Raw genomic sequence first — 18,817 nt, 5'->3', positions numbered from 1 at the left:
CCTGCTATTCACCTACACTGTAGGTGAATAACAGGTAGGTGAATAGTAGCAGCATTACATCTCAACCGTGTACAGTAGGTCCTACACTGTTGAGATGTAATGCTGCTACCTTGAACTTGTTAATGAAATGGATTTATGGCATACTTTCATTGAAATTCTTGACACATAATAAGGTATAATTACCTAAGTAAAAAAGCCTTGTCTATGTTGTATAAGCTATTTATCTATTTTTAGTTTAGTTTGTATACTGGATTCCAGTGTGCCAAAGGCAAATTTCCTTTTTATATTAAACTTAAATGGACATCATGTACAAGATGCCAGCATGTCAATTTGAAGAGAAGTCAATAAATACATTTCTAAAATACAATGAATAAAAACAGAATTGTTGGATGGCATAATTTGGTGGCCACATACTGGTGCTATAGAGCACCGAAGTCTGACGTCACTCGCTCATCCCCTGGTTCTAAGGGGTTCGCAGACGTTTTTCTCTATGGAGAATAACTTGGGGTCATCTTAAAATAGTCTCATATAAGCATTGTGGTCCAAAAATAAACAAACTGCGATATTGTCGGGGAGGTGTCTGTATCGTTTAAGACAGTCAGTCAGTTAGTCATTGTTGATCGTTTTCATTTCATTGTTTCTAGAAAAAATTTAACTAATTCAGCAGCAGTAACGTAGCATTTTCTCACAGTCGGTTGATTCTTCATATCCATATGAGTGAAAGGGCCGGGTTGATTTGTTTATGGGGATTCCCGTGGACTTAGCGCCTTCTACCAATATTGACGTCAGACTTCGGTGCTCTATGGATTGAGGCTTTAAAACACTGCTAGAAAAAAATTACAGTTGAGGACATTAGTACAGAGGCTCACCAACAGCCCATGTTATGGTGTATGACTGGTGTTAGTGTTAAGGACGAAGGACCATGCTCACAGCATGTTAATGGTCTGTGATGATATTCCCAATTTACATTCAAGCGATTAGAGACACTGTGTACGTACTACGTACAGTACATTCAGGAGGGAAGAAATGAGGGAATATATTGTTTCTAAATAATGTGACTAGAGTTCTGATACCATTGTTAAAAATAAAAAAAACTGGATACAATGCACACAGGACACTGAAACACTGCTCCGGTTGGAGGAACCCCAACGAATAACCGACTATCCACACCAAGAAAGATAATTATAACAACAACCAGGGGCGTAACTAGCGTGACGCGGACAACGCAATTGCGTTGGGGCCCATGGGCATTGTTGGGGGGCGCGCTGACCAGTGTGTTCAGTCCTAGTGACGCCAACTATATATACAACCAGTAAGACACCCTGAGGGTGAGGTCACGCTGAAACATATGGAGATCCATGTGTTGTTCATTTGCAAGTGTGACTTGCATCGCAGCGTCATGAGACTGTCACGATATGGCCATATATTATACATTCCTATATATGGGGTTAATATTGATGACATCAGGGATCTCCATATATGGCCATATATGGAGCGTGTCACGAGGCGTGACGGACTGACAACCTTCAGGAGCGTGTCACGAGGCGTGATGGACTGACAAGTGACAACCACATATATGGAGGCGTGAGTGACGGAGCGACGGACAGGTTTTGCAGGTTTTCATAGTAATATGACCTACAGTAGCAATAATGTATTAAAATCATTGTAACTCAAGTGGATGGTGGAGTCCAGACCACAACTACATTTATAACAATGAAAGATATTGTTGGGATCACTTTCAGAGAAATATGAGAAACAAACATACTGGCAGTCAAATCAAAATCCATCCAAATTTTCAGGTTGTTCCGTTCAACACCACTCATGGCGTTTCAGCTGACATCGCTGAGAAACTCATCATTAAGGTTAAAAAATTCTCATTTGATAAGGACATCTGGGATGCATCCATCAAATTGATGTTCATACAAAAATATTAATTAAATCTGCCTTCAATAGACAATAACTCTTGTAACTAATTTTGTGAACTCATACCCTTCTGGTTTTCTTTCTCTGTACTATGTAGGCTACAGCAGTAACCAGTCATCAATCAATATCCATTTTGGGGCTCCGACACAGCTTGGCGCCGCCGTTTAAGGAACGTTATCATTCATCACTGAGGGTCCTCACATCATTACTATTATTATAGTTATCATTCTTGGTGTGGACGGTGTAGACGACAAAATAACTATTTCCGTGCAGTCTGCCGTAAAGGCCTCAAGGTTCATCTTGGAGAAATTCAGCTTTTGTGTTATTTCAACCCTATTGACCCATTGTTTATAACCCTTCAGCCTTGTATTGTAGCCGACTGTACTGTAGGTCAGAACAAATGCATCAGTTTCTCTGATTACGTCTTTTTTTTTTTTATCTGATAGTACACATGGATGATGCAGGACAGGATATACCTTCTGACCATATCCTCGGTCTTTGGTCATCATTTCCCTGAGGGTCTGCAATACTTTGATACAGAGACGCTCCTCATTCTCCTCCAGTAACTGCTTGGTGTGTTTAATCAGCCTGTGTAAGAAAGAGAAAGAAGGAAGGTTAACGTTTATTTTATTTTGTATTTGTTTAATTTCCTAGGCTCGATCTACAGCAAAGCTACCATTTAGAGACACGTAGTTAAGCTAAAAAGCTTAGGATATTATTACATTATTTATTACACCATTATTATACCGCCTGCTGCCTGCACCGAGGAGAGTTAGGTGACACATTTACAAACTATTTCGCCAGCGACCAGACAGTATTTCAGCACAGATACTTGCAATAGTCTGTTTTTTGGGAATTTTTGACTATGCGTTTGAGCTTGGTACCCTGGTCTGCATGCCCTAAAGCCTGTATCATTAATCCGGGCCTGACCAGGCAACGTCAACAAAACTTGGGACAAAAATAATACCCTATTTCTGCTGCTGGGGCTTGGTAAATGTGACAGTATGTACAGCTAACACAGTATACTGTAAATCCTCATTGTTAACTTAACAAATGTTAAATTAACACTGATTTTACTGTGTACTAATACCTTCCTAGTCCCAGTATTCCCACATTTGTGTCTGTTCATCACCCTCACCAAATGCCTTGGGATAACTTTCAACTTACAGTAGACTGAGTAGAGTATACAATTTGTTCTAGAGCCTAACAATAGTTTCAGGCTACAAATCCAGTCATGGATCCCTCTGTCTCTGAAGCCAATGAAACTTGCACTCCCATCAAGAGCATTGTAACGTAGCTCATTGTAATCCAGTTCTTCCCTGGAACTGGACAATGTTAGCGTCCTGAATGAGTCAGAGCAGCAGTTGCAGCAGCGTACAGTAGCTTCACGTGCTTCTCCACACCTTAATCCACCATGGCAGCCTTGGGTAGAAGGCTAATCCCCATAGTGACACAACACCTGCTCAAAGTAGCCAGCTGGGACCTACTGTAATCCAATATTAGCTCTTATCAGCCACAACACAACCCGACAAAGCTTTTGTGTGAGAGTATGTGCTTACTGTACTCGTGTACACTTTACGTGTGTAAAACATGTGATTGCAATAAGACCTGTACAGGCACGCCCTGCTCATTTACTGCACGTGTACTATCTACATGACATTTACTGTACATAGATACTGTAGATAGATTGGTTCAAACTGACAACAATAACAAAAATGACTGTTTCAACAGATACATTTCTGTTCTGTTTATTGGACAGACACCAAACAAAAAGGCCTTCTTGGTTGGCCGTTAGCTTTTCTCTTGATGAATTGAATACATACTGTAGGACCACAATGGAAACAATCCCTCAGGGCTGTTTGTTGTTATCCTTTTAGCATAATTGTACTTTTTGCCAACTGTTAATAAAGTATTAATTAATCGATTAATCAAAGCTTGGCTAGGTACTCATAATGTCCAGAAGTTATTATTGTGAGATGATGGCTATCATATTTCAGTTGTGCAAGAATAGGCTACTCAGATTTTTACTTATGCAATAAAGTATGCCTTGCCGAGCCATGAGGCCCATAGGGCAGGATCTCCTGTTTCTGTAGCGTGACGTACAAGCACACCCAATGGACATGATGTACAAGTACACCTCCTGGACATGACACATGGTAATTTGGTATGACCCGGCCGGGGATCGAACCCAACCTCCCAGTCTCAGAGCTGGTACTTAAGCAATACCACAATATATGTATTCTAAATGTTACTGAACATGCAACGTTTGTTCGGTTGGTTACAGACTACAATCAGTGGCTTTCATTATAAAAATGATCACAACAGGTATGCCTATTGCAGATACAAATGATCACAACAGGTATGCCTATTGCAGATACAAATGATTAATGTTCAAAGACGTACAGTAGGTTAGAGACAGCATTACATGACGTCCTGCACAAATTATGTCAAAATTGCGATTACAACTGCAAACGATGTTAAGAAATAAAATAAGATTCAAACATGTGCAGCCAAAAGCCCACGTCCTCTCATCGATTATTTGTAGGTCTACTACAGCATGAGACAATGGGGCTTCTGGATCCGATTATCAATATCAACTATTGGGTTTCAACTATTAGCTCAAGACCTACTTCTACACTCTTGCTTTTAGTTAATCTTTTCCTTGTTATTCATGTCCTCACTGTATTGCATTACTGCTATTATTTTAATGTTTTATGCCTTATTTTTTTTCTTCATTGCTCTGTAAAGCACTTTGAGCTGCATTTCATGAAAGGTGCTATACAAATAAAGTTTTATTATTATTATTATGTTTAGATCCATAACAAACTCTGGAATTTTCTGGTCACTGGGATTCTTTTTGTTTTATTGCAACTAGCCTATTTAGCTTAGCAAGGAGGAAGATGACTTTAACACAGGTTGTGGGTGGCTCTGGCTTACTTTGAAATGAATCCTCCACTCTCACACTTCCTGCGGGCATCTGTGTTCTCAGGGAAGAGCAGCTCTGGACGATGGAGAACATCCACCAACACGGACAGTTCAGCTTGGACCAGAGGCCTCAGCCGGTCCTCCAGTGCTGACACAATGTCCTTGTAAGAACAATGTAACAACAGAGAAATGACATAAATGACAGCTTCAATTTACTGTATATTAGTTAAGTACAGTACTGTGTGTAACTGTGTGTGTGTGTGTGTGTGTGTGTGTGTGTGTGTGTGTGTGTGTGTGTGTGTGTGTGTGTATATATATATATATGGATTTTAAGAATAAGAGCTTTGTTTAGCTCAGAACGCAGAAGTAATACGACATTACGATGGCAGGTCGGATTAGAAATACACTGTAGTTAAAACAAAGCTCTCGTTCTTAAAATCTACGTATCTAATAAAATATCTACTTATTATGGAAATGCTCAAAATATTTCCAGCTTGTCGGAAATCTAATAAAAACAAATATAGAAGTCATATATATACACTCATTTAGATTCTTTATTTCATTTTCTTAGTTCTGAAATACATATGCCTTTAAATCTCATTTAAAAGCGTTTATGTCTGTGAACGCCTATTTATGTAATGTATCTTATGTACTGTATGAGATGACATGAGATATATTTTATTAATCCCCCGAAATGACGTTGGCGTCACAGTAGCTGCGTGGAACAGGCAGCTATACTTCATGCAGCATCGCATAACGAAGGCAAATGTACAGTAGGTCAGAGACCTAAAAATAAAACCGAGTCATCCTTTACCAGTAGTTAGTTGCGTAAGTTTTCAGGAATTGACCAGCTTCCATTTCCACTGAATTTTCTTTGTCGCTATATTTACTGAAACTAGTATGTATGATGCAACAATTGTCATGACTAGCACCATGTGTGAATCGGAGTTGGATTTATAGGACGTGCAGACATTCAGGTTTATGCTGTGTAAGACCAAGTTACTCATGCATCCTGTAGAGATAATTAGCAAAAGAGGGCATTACTAGTCATGCCCTCATATCTTATATTGTTTACCGCAGTGGTTCTCGATCTTTTCTGGGTCAGGGTCCACTTGAAAATCTCAAAAGTGTTTGTGGCCCAGGGGTCATCGCCATGTTGGCTAGTGGTGGACATTTTTGTCAACATTCCATTTTTGCCACAGACATACAACATGAGTGGATAATAATATTACCAGAAACACATATACAAATGGAAACCAGTTAAGGGGGTCTCTTCAAATGAAACATTTGAGAACCACTAGTATTAGTGGCACATAGTGTCATAATAAGTAATTGTCAAGAAAACCTGGAGACTGACATTCAGTAAGTGGGTCTTATGATCAAACTAAGAACATTATAAATAATGGCGTGTACAACAGAAAATCAAAAATTTGCCAAGGACAAGACCAAGTCTTTGCCACGGACACATTTGTCCGTGTACAGACATGACACTACAGACATGTTGGTGACCCCTGGGCCCACCCATTTGACCACGTTTAGAACAATAGATCAATTCAGATCAATCAATTGATTGTTAATATTAATGATGCTATATTATCATGCTACTTATTTGGGGGCCCACTTGCAATAACCTTGCAACCACTGGTTTACCAAACTAATAGTATTGGTGTTTCATCAGTAATGGGCTATATGCACACGCGCCATTTTGGAAATAACTTGGGCCCCTTCCCTAAAGCTCTGTTCCATTCTGGTCAGTCAAGAGTCAGGGTGCTGCTATTGTGCATGTTGGCTGACTGGAAACACTCTCGTACGGATGTGTAACTCTGAGTGTACAAATAGAACCAAATGGACCCGTTCCATTTGTACACTCAGAGTCGGGGGTCCTTTTCTCAAAGTTTGAGAACCACTGCATACTAAATGGAACAGAGCCTTAATTAGCATCATCGGTAACACCTGTGAAGGAAGTAGAGAAGCAGCCCGGAAGTAGGAAGAGTTATTCTGTGTGCATATAGCCCTTTGAATAATCAGTATAGATCACCACACCAGTTTTTTTTTACCAGTAGTGTGTACACATCCAATCAATGCTGACCTGTAGCCTCTCTATGATGTTGCGATAATCCTTGGAAGTGGTCAGGCCAGAGTCTCGTTTGGTTGGGGTCTTGGCAGACAGCCTCCAGCTCAAAATGCTCTTCTGCACGACATTATTGGATTTGACAAACAGGTTGTTCACCTGGCTGTCCAGGTCCACTGGTATGGCAATGGCTCGGCACTTAGCTGGGGTGAACGGAAGAAAGAGAAGTGTTTCTTTTTAGGTCATGGCGCTTTCACGTGGAACATTAGAATGAAACAAAGATTTGTTACATTTAGGAATCACATTACAGATGGTTCAGTTCATAGTAGGTACTTTATGATGTTAAAATGGTTGTGACTAGGTTAGAGGTAGTTAAGTGTAGGTATGGGTGCAGGTAAGGACCTGGGAGAGTGGTTTGCGATGACATTGTATGACCTCAGTCACACATATTCTGTGTCATAGTGGCCTATTTGTTCACATTCATTATTTTTGCGCCGGGTCCGGACCCCACCGCTGTGGCACGTTACATTCTAGGTCCGTATATATACGGAACCCAATGTATACTCCGTCTATATAATGGTTGAGTCCCACGGTAGCTTTTAACAGTGGTCTGGTTGCTATGGCAACGCCCCACCGCTCCAGCTATGGGATTGAAAATATAATCACTGTGTAAAGCAGTTGAAAGGAGGATTTTCAAACGTCCATAAATCGTAATCCAGGAGAGCTGTCCTTGGTGGATCTTCTGCCATCCAAATTTCGGATTTAATTTGTGCCTTTGTACCGCGACGCTCCCGCCATATAAAAGCTTCTGACGAAAGGTAAACAGTGTGTGCTTGTGCCAATGATACTAAAGTGTGTGTAGTGAGTGTGTGTGTGGTGGGCGGGCAAACTCTGACTCTTAAAGTGAACGCGTATGGTGGCACTGTGAACTTAAATGCTAACTCCTAGCCGACAATAAAATAATTAAAAACCTTCCTGAAGAGACTCATGCCAGGGGTGAGTGTGCTCTTATTGTCTTACCCACGTCTGACAGCACTTTAATGCAGGCTTCCACCGAGGCCTTCTGAACAGGGTTGAGCCAGTTGCAGTGGTAGACCCTGAACACCCCCTGCAGCAGCTGAACAAACACTGGCTGGCGGGTCTACAAGATGGGGAATAAGAAAGATGAGGAGAGATGCAATGAAGACTCATTAGAAGACTCCAACGTGAACTTATCAAGCCAAATGGTGACAATCAAAGTCTTTCAACTTTCTGGATTTGATTGATTCTTTCATTGAAAAAATTGATATACATAGATATTGAATCAGTAAAAAACAATGTGATGTTGATTATGATCGTGCTCATTCATTCCCAACAAAACATGGGACCCCTCTGATTCATCGCTAACACCGGGATCCAAAACTCTCTATCATCCCTACAGCACAATAAATACCTCAGACATCTTTCCAAAAATGGAAGCCTGTCATGGGAGAAAGAAGGTTGTTACATTATCATACACCGAGGAGAATTCTCACGAAGTAGGATTACAGAAGAAGAATTCAAATGGAACCATTTACTATTTACTAAAATTATTATAATACAGTAGCTAATAGCTATATAGTTCTAAAACTATGGATGATGCCCAAATGGAAAAGTAGTGAGCTAAAGCAGGGGTTCCCATTCCCAAACTCTTCCATGCCAAGTCGCTGGCTGTGGCCCCCAACTGCAAAAATGGGTTTGAAAAAACGAAAATAGTAAATATAGGTGATCACCAAACTCGCATTGCATCACGCCGTGATTTGATGTTGTAGATCACCATTAGCGTGTAGATTGCAATTTTCAAAAACTATATATTTTGAAATTTGGGACTTGAATATACAGTATAAACAGTGTGTGTGTGTGAGTATAATATAGATATAATTTGTGTATATATATACACACACACACTTTGACAACCTATGGGCTACAGTACATACACTACTGGGCTACAGAACTCAGGAGGACACAAGGGTTTCAGACACCAACCTACAAAATGTGACCATGTTGCATCACCCTCTGCACCAAAAACCTTGTGCAACTCGCCCACTGATGTGGGAGCAGCAGGTCTGTGTGCTGATGAAGCTCTATTCTAGTGAAAACAACATTTCCTAAGAATCCGCTGTCTGCCAGTAAAGAATACTTCCAGGAAGAGGAAACTAACATGGCTGTAATCTTACTTACATACATTTGACGTGCCAGCTACACAAAAGAAGAACATGCAACATTGCAACATGAAACGTCTTTCTCTTTGTAACCGCGTTTGTGACCATTTTTATTTACTAATACAACTACAAAAAATATAATTCATAATGTCAATAAAAAAAAATAGCAAATGTTTCTTAACCACTTGAACCCCAGCAAACATTAGCCAAAAATAGCAGATCTACAAGCTCACAATACGTCGCAAAACGCAAACGCACTGTGAGCTTGCAGATTGGCTATTTTTGGCAAAGAGATTTTGTGTAGACGGAAAAAAGTGGTCAAAGTACAGTTGTAACTCAAGTCCAGTTCTCTAAGACTAAAGGCGGGGCTTAAGTGGTTAAACTTGTACATATGAAGCAGGAGATTAAGAATAAGCATTGAGGTTTGCGTTTTGGTGAAGTGATAACGCTGCCCTGCAGCAGTTCATATTTACCTGCAGGCTGGTGCTCTGGTCAGAGAAAGGCGAGCTGAAGAAACATGTGACGATGCTCATGACCGTCTCCGTTACATAACCCTCCAGAGTGGTGTCCGCATGCTTCCTGTCACTGGTGTTGTTGCACACCTTGGTCGTGGACAGACAATAAGCTCAGCATGACACACGCAGTCAACAGATCATACTTCCTGTATCCTAAATGGGCAACAGGTCAAACGCAACCCGTGTCAATACGGTTATCATAATGGAAATTCAAAGTGGTGCGCTCTAACTGAACCCCTTACAATGTCAAAAAGGCCCCTCTCGGCTCACCCTGCATATGTCCACCAGGAAGTTCTCAAACAGCTTCCACATTATGGTTGGAGGTGCTCATTCATTCCCAACAAAACATGGGACCCCTCTGATTCATCGCTAACACCGTGACCCAAAACTCTCTATCATCCCTACAGCACAATAAATACCTCAGATATCTTTCGAAAAAAGGAATCCTGTCATGGGAGAAAGAAGGTTGTTACATTATCATACACCGAGGAGAATTCTCCCGAAGTAGGATTACAGAAGAAGAATTAAAATGGAACCATTTACTATTTACTCAAATTATTATAATACAGTAGCTAATAGCTATATAGTTCTAAAACTATGGATGATGCCCAAATGGAAAAGTAGTGAGCTAAAGCAGGGGTTCCCATTCCCAAACTATTCCATGCCAAGTCGCTGGCTGTGGCCCCCAACTGCAAAAATGGGTTTGAAAAAACGAAAATAGTAAATATAGGTGATCACCAAACTCGCATTGCATCACGCCATGATTTGATGTTGTAGATCACCATTAGCGTGTAGATTGCAATTTTCAAAAACTATATATTTTGAAATTTGGGACTTGAATGTACAGTATAAACAGTGTGTGTGTGAGTAGAATATAGATATAATTTATATACACACACACACACACACACACACACACACACACACACACACACACACACACACACACACACACACACTTTGACAACCTATGGGCTACAGTACATACACTACTGGGCTACAGAACTCAGGAGGACACAAGGGTTTCAGACACCAACCTACAAAATGTGACCATGTCAATACGGTTATCATAATGGAAATTCAAAGTGGTGCGCTCTAACGGAACCCCTTACAATGTCAAAAAGGCCCCTCTCGGCTCACCCTGCATATGTCCACCAGGAAGTTCTCAAACAGCTTCCACATATGGTTGGAGGTGTAGATCTCCTTCATCTCCACCTCCGTGTCCACATAGCAGTGGTTCAAGAAGTTGATGTAGGCAATTTTCACCTGGAGAGTGAAAGCAGACAGTTGTAGAGAAAGTGTAATGTCAGTGGTGGAAAATACATACTCACATTTTATACTTAAGTAAAAGTATCAATACTGCATTGTAGAAATACTCTGTTACAAGTAAAAGTCTGGAATTCTAAATTTACTTGAGTAAAAGTACAAAAGTATTGGTATCAAAGTGTACTTGAAATACCAAAAGTATTCTTTATGCAGAATGTCTCGTTTCAAGTTTTCAAAATGTTTATGGGGCTGAAGTGGTTAATGTATGTTTTGTAATAATAATCATCTACAAAGTAACTTGTAACTAAAGTTTTCAAATAATTGTAGAGGAGTAAAAGTACAATACCGGTATTTAGATCTGAGATGTAGTGGAGTAGAAGTAAAAGTATTAGACATGGGAAAGTAAAGTACAAATATCTCAAAATTGATATTGTGTTGTCACTATATCAGTTTTTTTCATTGGCACGTTTGACTGTCATGGTTTCAGCCCCCAGGAAGAAACCCTAAATACAAAGGGAAGACATCATTGCACTTTACAACCACACCAAGGGGTCTAATGAAGTACTGTCACCTCATAAACACATGCAAAACTGGAACAATACAAAAAACACGGCACTCCATCTTTAACTCTTGAGTGTAAAATGAAAAGGGTCCATTTGGTTTTATTTTACACGCTCAAGTTCAATTATTGTTAAATAATAATCACTTAATTTACAAGACGTCTATACGATTAGAGAATGTAGAATAATTGTTGTTTTGGTCAACGTTTGCCTGTTCTCTCCTAATGGTACCAGCATCAATATAGCATGGAATTGTGGACAAAATCTTATCCAACGATAACATCCAGATCCGTGGCGTCCGTGGCCAAATACATATAATTTTGGTGGTCCTTAGCACAAAAACATTTGAGAACTAGTACCCATTTAAAAATTGTCTTAATGGATTAAGTGGTTAATTATTAAAAAATAAACCTCATGTTGACTCATACATGCTGTACCTCGGGGATACAATCTTCATGGGTGACTACTCGTACAATGTCGTCCAGTGGCAGCAGCGAGTTGCACTTGATCTCAGTGTAGACGTTCTTGCCCTCCGTGCAGACGGCCAGCAGCTCCACTAGGTGGATGTGGTACATGAGGTGGCTGTTCTCGTCCATGCGCTCGCGCTCCGAGCGCATCATCTGAATCAGCGTCTGGAAGGAGGCACGGTCGTTGTAGAAGACCAGCACATCCTCGCCGGAGTTCACCAGCTGATTGGGGGAGAAGACGTAACAGAATTAGAATCAACACGTAACATTATAATGTAACACTACATCATTATCAATAGAACTTTTGCTAACACCATTATTTTAAATTAGCAAGTAACACTGTTAAGTCTATAACTTCCCTTTCCTTAATTAAGAAATCAACAAAACTACAGTATGTGCCGATGCACCCATGCAGCATGCCTCAACACCGTTTTTTTCCCTTTTTTTCAGTTCAGGTGTGCCTTGGGATTTTATGACAACCACACATATAATATCCTGTATTTTTATTTAATATATCAGTACTTTGCACTGTATACCGTACATTTTAACCACTTTCAAGCTGGTGCCCATTCTGAGTATATAAGCAGTTATTTATTTTTCACACAAAAAAAAATGTTAAAAAAAAGCAGAAATATCCCATCTAAAAGCTCACAACATGCCACATTGAGACGTGCTGTGAGCTTGTAGATCAGCTATTTTCTCTACATGCCACTTGACATATTGACTTACCCATCGTTTTGCTTTGTGCATATAAATATAAACCCTGGCTACAGAGGAGGGGTTCAGATGAAACAGGTTTGAAGGTTACAGTATACAGTTACAGTACTACTATGTGGTCAGCGGCGCACTGACTGGCTGAGGGAGGGGGATGAGTGAGGGAGCCCTTACAGTACCTCAGCCATGACAATGTCCTGACACTTCTTAATGAACTTGTTTTCAGCCTTGACAATGGTCTGCAGGAATCGGAGGTACTGGACGTGTCGCCCGTGGGTCTCGGTGCAGTGGACAAAGTGCTGCACCACACGCTCGTTGATCTCACTGCACAGCTGGAAGTTATTCATGAAGATGTGCTGCATGGTGACGGCTTCCAGGAGCTGGGAGCGGAAAGTCAAACCAGGACAGGGACAGATTTAACCCGAACAACTGACACATCCACCATTATAACAGTATTAATATTGAAGTTACTGGTTAACACAAAATAAACCCAATAACAGACTGGATCATTTATAGTTTATAGACGTTTCATGATGAATTTAGGGCATTGACAAAGCCAATTCTGCTACAGACACCCACACACACGCAAATGTACAGGAATTATCTACAGAGACAGATGAATAGTCATGTGTTTTGAAATGGGCCTAGAATAACTTAATAAGAATAGAATACTTACCCCTGGGTTAAGGAAGAGATTGATGTGCTTATGGAGGAGAACTTGGTTCTGCTGATTCCCTGCACAGAAATTCTGCAAGAACTCATGGGCCACTTTCATGATATCCTCCATACGGACATCCTCGCCCTGAAGCGTAAGAAGGAGATTTATTTTTGTAATGTACTACCAATGTTACCAATCGCTTATTTTGTATGCATTCTAAACGTTTGTCTGCCTGTGTGGTACCTTCTCATAGGGGATCTGCAGGAGCTCAAGCACCACACTGTGAGCTCCCATGTTCCTCAGCAGCCTCTGCTGCTGTTTCTTGCTCTTCTTCCCCGAGATCCCCTCATGGACACAAAGCTTGCTAAGACGCTGCAAGACCTGAACGCAAGGAGGCAGGGCGTTAAAGAAGTGTTACGTTACCACAGACGTATGAGAGGGAATACATAAGAGTAAATGCGAATGGCCGTACCTCCTTTACAACTCTGTAGTTATAACTGCTGGTGGAGTCTCCCTGGATATCAATACGACCCAGAGATTTAGAAGAAAAACAAGCAGTGAGAAAAAGCATTGAGATGTATCACATTATATAGCACTGCCACTGCCCTGATGAGGCTATGCTATGTAGCTAAACCATTCATTTCCTGCTTCACCAACAAGTGCACGAATCATGTTGTGCTGCGACCATGCATCTTCTATAAGACACTTTTTTGGTCGGCCAGTCAAGAAAGACTATTAATGACAACTTCGAGTCCTTACCTTTTTTTTGTTGTCCGACTCTGAAGGCCCGTCGCCATCCATCCCATCTTCTCCTTGTCTCTTGTAGACCCACAGTTCAGACTTCTCTACGATGGAACGCAGCTGGTCCAGGTCTGACTTGATCTGCTTGTAGTTTTCCACATCTTGACTAGTGACCAGGAGCTGCACCTACATTTCCAGAACAGGAGGCGTTATTTACAGAAATCTTGGACAATTTCTTAATGTCATGAACGCATTCATTCTGGGGTGAACATTAGGCAAAAAACTCACAACTGAACACTATGCATTGTGTTGTTTTCGGCAGAGCGATTTGGTGTAGATGGAAAAAAGCAATGGACCAAGTATAGAGCCCTTGGGAACCCCACTTATCTAAGTATAGGGTTTAAGGGTGTTAAGAAGATGTTTCATGGGAATGCGTACTTGTGGTAATAGAAAGTTTTACATGCTCACTGTTGCTCCCAGTAAATTATATATTTACATAAATAAAATTTTGACCTAGCACAATAAATAACCCTGATGAAGAGCTCTTGTGGGTTCAACACTTTACCTGAATAAAATGATAACTTAGTTTGAGTATGTAATACTATGCAAGTCACTTTAATTTTTAGGTTAGATTCTGGCTTTAGACTCAGCAGAGGGGATGGGGATACGTTAACATGACGTGTCATCGGGTGCTGGAGCATACTTGTTTGAAGGCCATAAGGACCTCCTGCCTTTGGCTGAAGTGCCTGAAAAGCAGTTGGAGGGCTCCAGACACCAGAGGAGGGTAGTCATGCATGGTCAAGTGAAGCAGCACCCTTAGGAAAGTACGGCCCCCATGGTCATCTAGGTCCAGTGGAGTGTTCTCCTCACTGAAAGGAAAAACGTGTCAGGGACTGCTTCTCACTATGGACTGCAGCACTTCAGCTTAATGAGACCAGTAATTAATTACCTTCCTCCAAAGATCGCCTCCGCCTGTTCCTCAATGTTCTCAAAGTCAAGATTTCCTGTCGTTAATTGAAATGATTCAAGCAATAAACATTATAATGACCATACCAAGGGAAAGGTTCATGAGGGAAATGCTAAATGGATTACAGAGATATCAATCATGATATGTGGTGTTGTGTTAATCTTCTAACCCGTCACATTGCTTCCATCTTGACTGGCACTGTTGTCAGTCTGTGGGTTGCTTTCATCAAACTGTCTCTTGAAAATACAGAGCAGGCAGGAGATCCGGTAGTCCAGACGTACATTCAAAATGAACTAAAAGAAAGAAAGAAAGAAAGAAAGATGTATCAAATCAAAAGCAGAATTAAAAACAAAAAACCTACTACCGTATGCACTATGACTTACTTGTAGAATCTCAATTATCTTCAGCTTAGTGTCCATGACCATGATATCTTCTCTCTCTGGCTCAACCTGGGCCTTGACACCAGGCACAGTTCCTTCTGGCTGGTGGGTTGGTGTGGTGTGCAGAAAGCCACCACCCCGCAAAACCACCTGGGTCATCAACTCACCGACTCCATGAATGGACTTCATCACGTTACTGCCGGCTACAGACAAAGACCAACAGACTTCATCACGTTACTGCCGGCTACAGACAAAGACCAACAGACTTCATCACGTTACTGCCGGCTACAGACAAAGACCAACAGCCATAAACATGAATGGACTTCATCACGTTACTGCCGGCTACAGACAAAGACAGCCATAAACACATTTATGTTTTTGGCTTCATATAGTTAAAGAAATACAGAACATTTCCTCACTATTCACACACAAAGAAGTTTGCAAAGCAAAGAATAATGCTTTATGTGGCATTATGCTGCCAGTCTTGCCACTACAGGTCTTCACTATGACATACATTGTGAAGTTTTCACATAGATGTGAAAATGAAATGTTAAATGATGTGTAGTGTGTACTGTCCCTGGTAAATAAATAAATGTAATTAAATTGATACATACAGTAACTGGGGCAGTTCCCCCCTTTGCTATTCTCCCACATAATCAATAGGAATAGCAGTATGTACAGTAGGAAGGAAAAGATATCAATGTATTTCATATTGTTTTGAAGCTTGGTAGAAGAGAATCGAGCCAAATTGTCTACTAAATCTCACTGTATACAGCACCAAATCAAGCTCCTCTTCTCACTGAAATCTACTAATACGATGGATTTGGGTGTTAACCTTTGTTGTCATCTTCCTTCTCCAGTTTGATGACAGGGTATATCGTGCTGATATGTACACAGTCCAAAATGTTGAGTAAGATCTTAGTCAGTCGCAGCAGATCACTGAAGTTGTAGAAACCAAAGTAGATGAGGTTTCTTGCCAAGTTCACAACCTATCATCAAACAAAGAACACAGACTCTGTGAGTTACATTAAATCTAAACCCAAACTGAATTCTTATCTGCCCAAACACTTTCATAAAGAAGCCAGTACCTCAAAGGTGAGCTTGTTTTTCTCCTTGTCAGAAAAGGGAATGTTCTGTGAGACCACTTCTCTGAGATAGTTCTCCACGAAATCCATGGTGAGCGAGAAACGCTCTTTGATCTCATCTCTGGACGTTCCATCACTATCATAGCTAAGAAGAACAGATTCATTATGTCTAACGTTCAAGATGACTTTTACTACATCTTATATGAGTACACAAGAGTAAAATGCTTTGTTTTTTGTTCCTCAACACTGACTGCAGCAACAATAGCAATAACAAATGCATTAAATATACCTACAATAGTAAGGAATTAATTAATTATAATAATATTAGCCATAGCACACTTTGAGGTGCTTGAAGTTGCTGTGTGTATGAGTCCTAGTCCATGTGTACATGTGCTCACTGTGCGGTATGTGTGTGTTTATATGTGCATGTCCATTTTTGAGGGCATATGTTTGTGTGTGCAGTCTTAATATACAAAGTGTCATGTGTCAGTGTGTGTGGAACGTGATCAAATATTGAGGTAGGTGTGCTACAGTATGTGCAATTGTATGTGTGTGTAATAGCTGCCACTTCAGAATGATAATCTTGGGTCTCCTATGACTGAACCAACAAGGCCATGATCCAAACTCACTCATCAATGGCAATCTGTGAGGGGATCTCAGACCAGAGGCGGGCATATTTGACAGGAGTGACCTGCTCCTGGGGGTCGCGGTCCACGTGCATATGAAGCATCATGCGGCAGAAGGAGGCACGCAGGTCAAAGGGCAGGTCCTCGTCAGACATGCAGCGTAGGATCAGGTCGACATCGAGCTGACCAGAAATCTTATTGATGGCCAGGTACTGACGGTCCAGACACATTCTGGCAAACAGGTTCAGCTGGTACCTAAAACAAATAGTCATTTCATATTTGGAGTTGGATCTTACTTATTTGCTGGATTTTAAATCAAACGCTTGTGTAACCATGCACACACAGTGGACAAGACTTTTCATAAAGAATTGAAATAAAATGTTCTAGTGATGACTGATGATGTATTTTTACAGGCTTGGCGCCAGGTTCCTATGGCTAGATTTTGTATACAAATAAGAATATAATCTCTGTAGAAATTCAAAAGGTGACCTCTACCATTTTTTAAATGTTTCAACCACACGCAGGCACAGCTACAGTAGTTTAAGTTTAAAAAACAAAACCTAACTTCTGTCTTTCTCTTCATCAATAAAATGTTAACACTATGGTGCAGAACTCAAACCTGTAGTAGCTGACCACATCCTGGTCTTCCTTCTGACCCTCTCTGGCGTCCTGAGCCAGTTCTCTGATGCTCTTACTGTGGATCTCCTTGCCATTGTCCTTCCAGAACAACCACACCTCCTCCTCATCCTCTGCTTCCACTGGATTCTCATCATTGGCCGATACTTCAATCTCAAACCTCGACAGGACCAGTCTGGTAAACAGCACAGGGAAAACAATTTCTAAATATTCATTTGAGTTGGCTAAAAAAAATAAAAGTCAATGAAAATGCATTGAGGGGAGAAGCTAACTTGGTATCAATGAGGATGTCGCTATTGGCTGGATCCAGTACTGCATTACAGATGAGTTCCTGTGTCACAGGTATGGATTTGTTCATGGACACACACAGATCTGACAGGTAATCCAGGAACCTGCATGGGGAGAGATGGCATTCTTCATGGGCTCCAGAGCTTAGAAGAGGTTTAGAAAGTCCCTATCCAACACAATTCTTTGGCTGTTGTGGCATGTAATTTCTTAGGGCCAATACTTGACCAAGTCCTGCAATGTACACGGAGGGAAGCTAATGCCCAGTCATGTACAGTACAATTGTGCCCTCATGGTATCATTACCATCCAAACTGTATAGACCCTCTTTATCAATGTCCACGTATGAGCCTGGCACCCAAATCATCAACAACGCCAGGCACCATGTGAACTCAACAGCAGCACACACTGTCAAATGCAAGTTACCTGCAGTGCCAAGGTCCCACACAAACAACTCCACTCATCCCACCACGAATACATTTGAATACATCTCCATATATTTGAATTCCTTAGCAACTGTTAGACAAACAAAACCGACCCAAACCGCCCCAAAAAACGAACTTGCGTGCCAGTTTACGATGCCAGCCAGGGCCTGTCCTCTGTGAGTCTCACCTGGGCTCTCGATTTTTCCTCACTAGAGTGACAAACGTGTCTATCTCAGCAGCGGTGATGTGTTTCTCCAACAGTTTGCGGTTGTTGTGGAGCAGGGCTGTTATTGTGTCCTCTGCCAACACATCGTAGCCTATCTGCTTCTGCATAAAACGGAACTGTTTGGCTATGTACTCCTGCAAAGGGAAACAGAATATTAAAGTTCAGCGT

At 41.0% G+C, this 18,817-nt stretch overlaps 1 protein-coding gene across 17 annotated transcripts in view; it reads right to left on the bottom strand.

The window, feature by feature from the left end:
• itpr1b (inositol 1,4,5-trisphosphate receptor, type 1b) overlaps nucleotides 1–18,817 on the bottom strand; it is a 118,568-nt gene that overhangs the window by 69,782 nt on the left and 29,969 nt on the right. For 6 of the 17 annotated variants that reach the window (XM_079510905.1, XM_079510919.1, XM_079510917.1 and 3 more), the window contains 24 exons: nucleotides 18,611–18,783; nucleotides 17,987–18,106; nucleotides 17,698–17,889; nucleotides 17,082–17,333; nucleotides 16,456–16,597; nucleotides 16,203–16,356; nucleotides 15,371–15,570; nucleotides 15,157–15,280; nucleotides 14,970–15,024; nucleotides 14,724–14,889; nucleotides 14,039–14,206; nucleotides 13,752–13,793; nucleotides 13,523–13,660; nucleotides 13,298–13,423; nucleotides 12,801–13,001; nucleotides 11,878–12,129; nucleotides 10,755–10,880; nucleotides 10,034–10,060; nucleotides 9,573–9,701; nucleotides 8,352–8,378; nucleotides 7,940–8,060; nucleotides 6,938–7,122; nucleotides 4,861–5,009; nucleotides 2,400–2,511 (listed from right to left, as the gene is read on the bottom strand). In XM_079510905.1, coding sequence (XP_079367031.1) covers nucleotides 2,400–2,511; nucleotides 4,861–5,009; nucleotides 6,938–7,122; nucleotides 7,940–8,060; nucleotides 8,352–8,378; nucleotides 9,573–9,701; nucleotides 10,034–10,060; nucleotides 10,755–10,880; nucleotides 11,878–12,129; nucleotides 12,801–13,001; nucleotides 13,298–13,423; nucleotides 13,523–13,660; nucleotides 13,752–13,793; nucleotides 14,039–14,206; nucleotides 14,724–14,889; nucleotides 14,970–15,024; nucleotides 15,157–15,280; nucleotides 15,371–15,570; nucleotides 16,203–16,356; nucleotides 16,456–16,597; nucleotides 17,082–17,333; nucleotides 17,698–17,889; nucleotides 17,987–18,106; nucleotides 18,611–18,783 — 3,381 coding nt within the window. The remainder of the gene's footprint in view (nucleotides 1–2,399; nucleotides 2,512–4,860; nucleotides 5,010–6,937; nucleotides 7,123–7,939; nucleotides 8,061–8,351; nucleotides 8,379–9,572; nucleotides 9,702–10,033; nucleotides 10,061–10,754; nucleotides 10,881–11,877; nucleotides 12,130–12,800; nucleotides 13,002–13,297; nucleotides 13,424–13,522; nucleotides 13,661–13,751; nucleotides 13,794–14,038; nucleotides 14,207–14,723; nucleotides 14,890–14,969; nucleotides 15,025–15,156; nucleotides 15,281–15,370; nucleotides 15,571–16,202; nucleotides 16,357–16,455; nucleotides 16,598–17,081; nucleotides 17,334–17,697; nucleotides 17,890–17,986; nucleotides 18,107–18,610; nucleotides 18,784–18,817) is intronic. The other 11 variants (XM_079510920.1, XM_079510909.1, XM_079510906.1 and 8 more) reach the window with 3 other exon arrangements.

The sequence above is a fragment of the Electrona antarctica genome (assembly GCF_951216825.1).
Source record: "Electrona antarctica genome assembly, chromosome: 9".
Classification (NCBI taxonomy): domain Eukaryota; kingdom Metazoa; phylum Chordata; class Actinopteri; order Myctophiformes; family Myctophidae; genus Electrona; species Electrona antarctica.
This window is presented reverse-complemented; position numbering and strand designations above follow the sequence as displayed.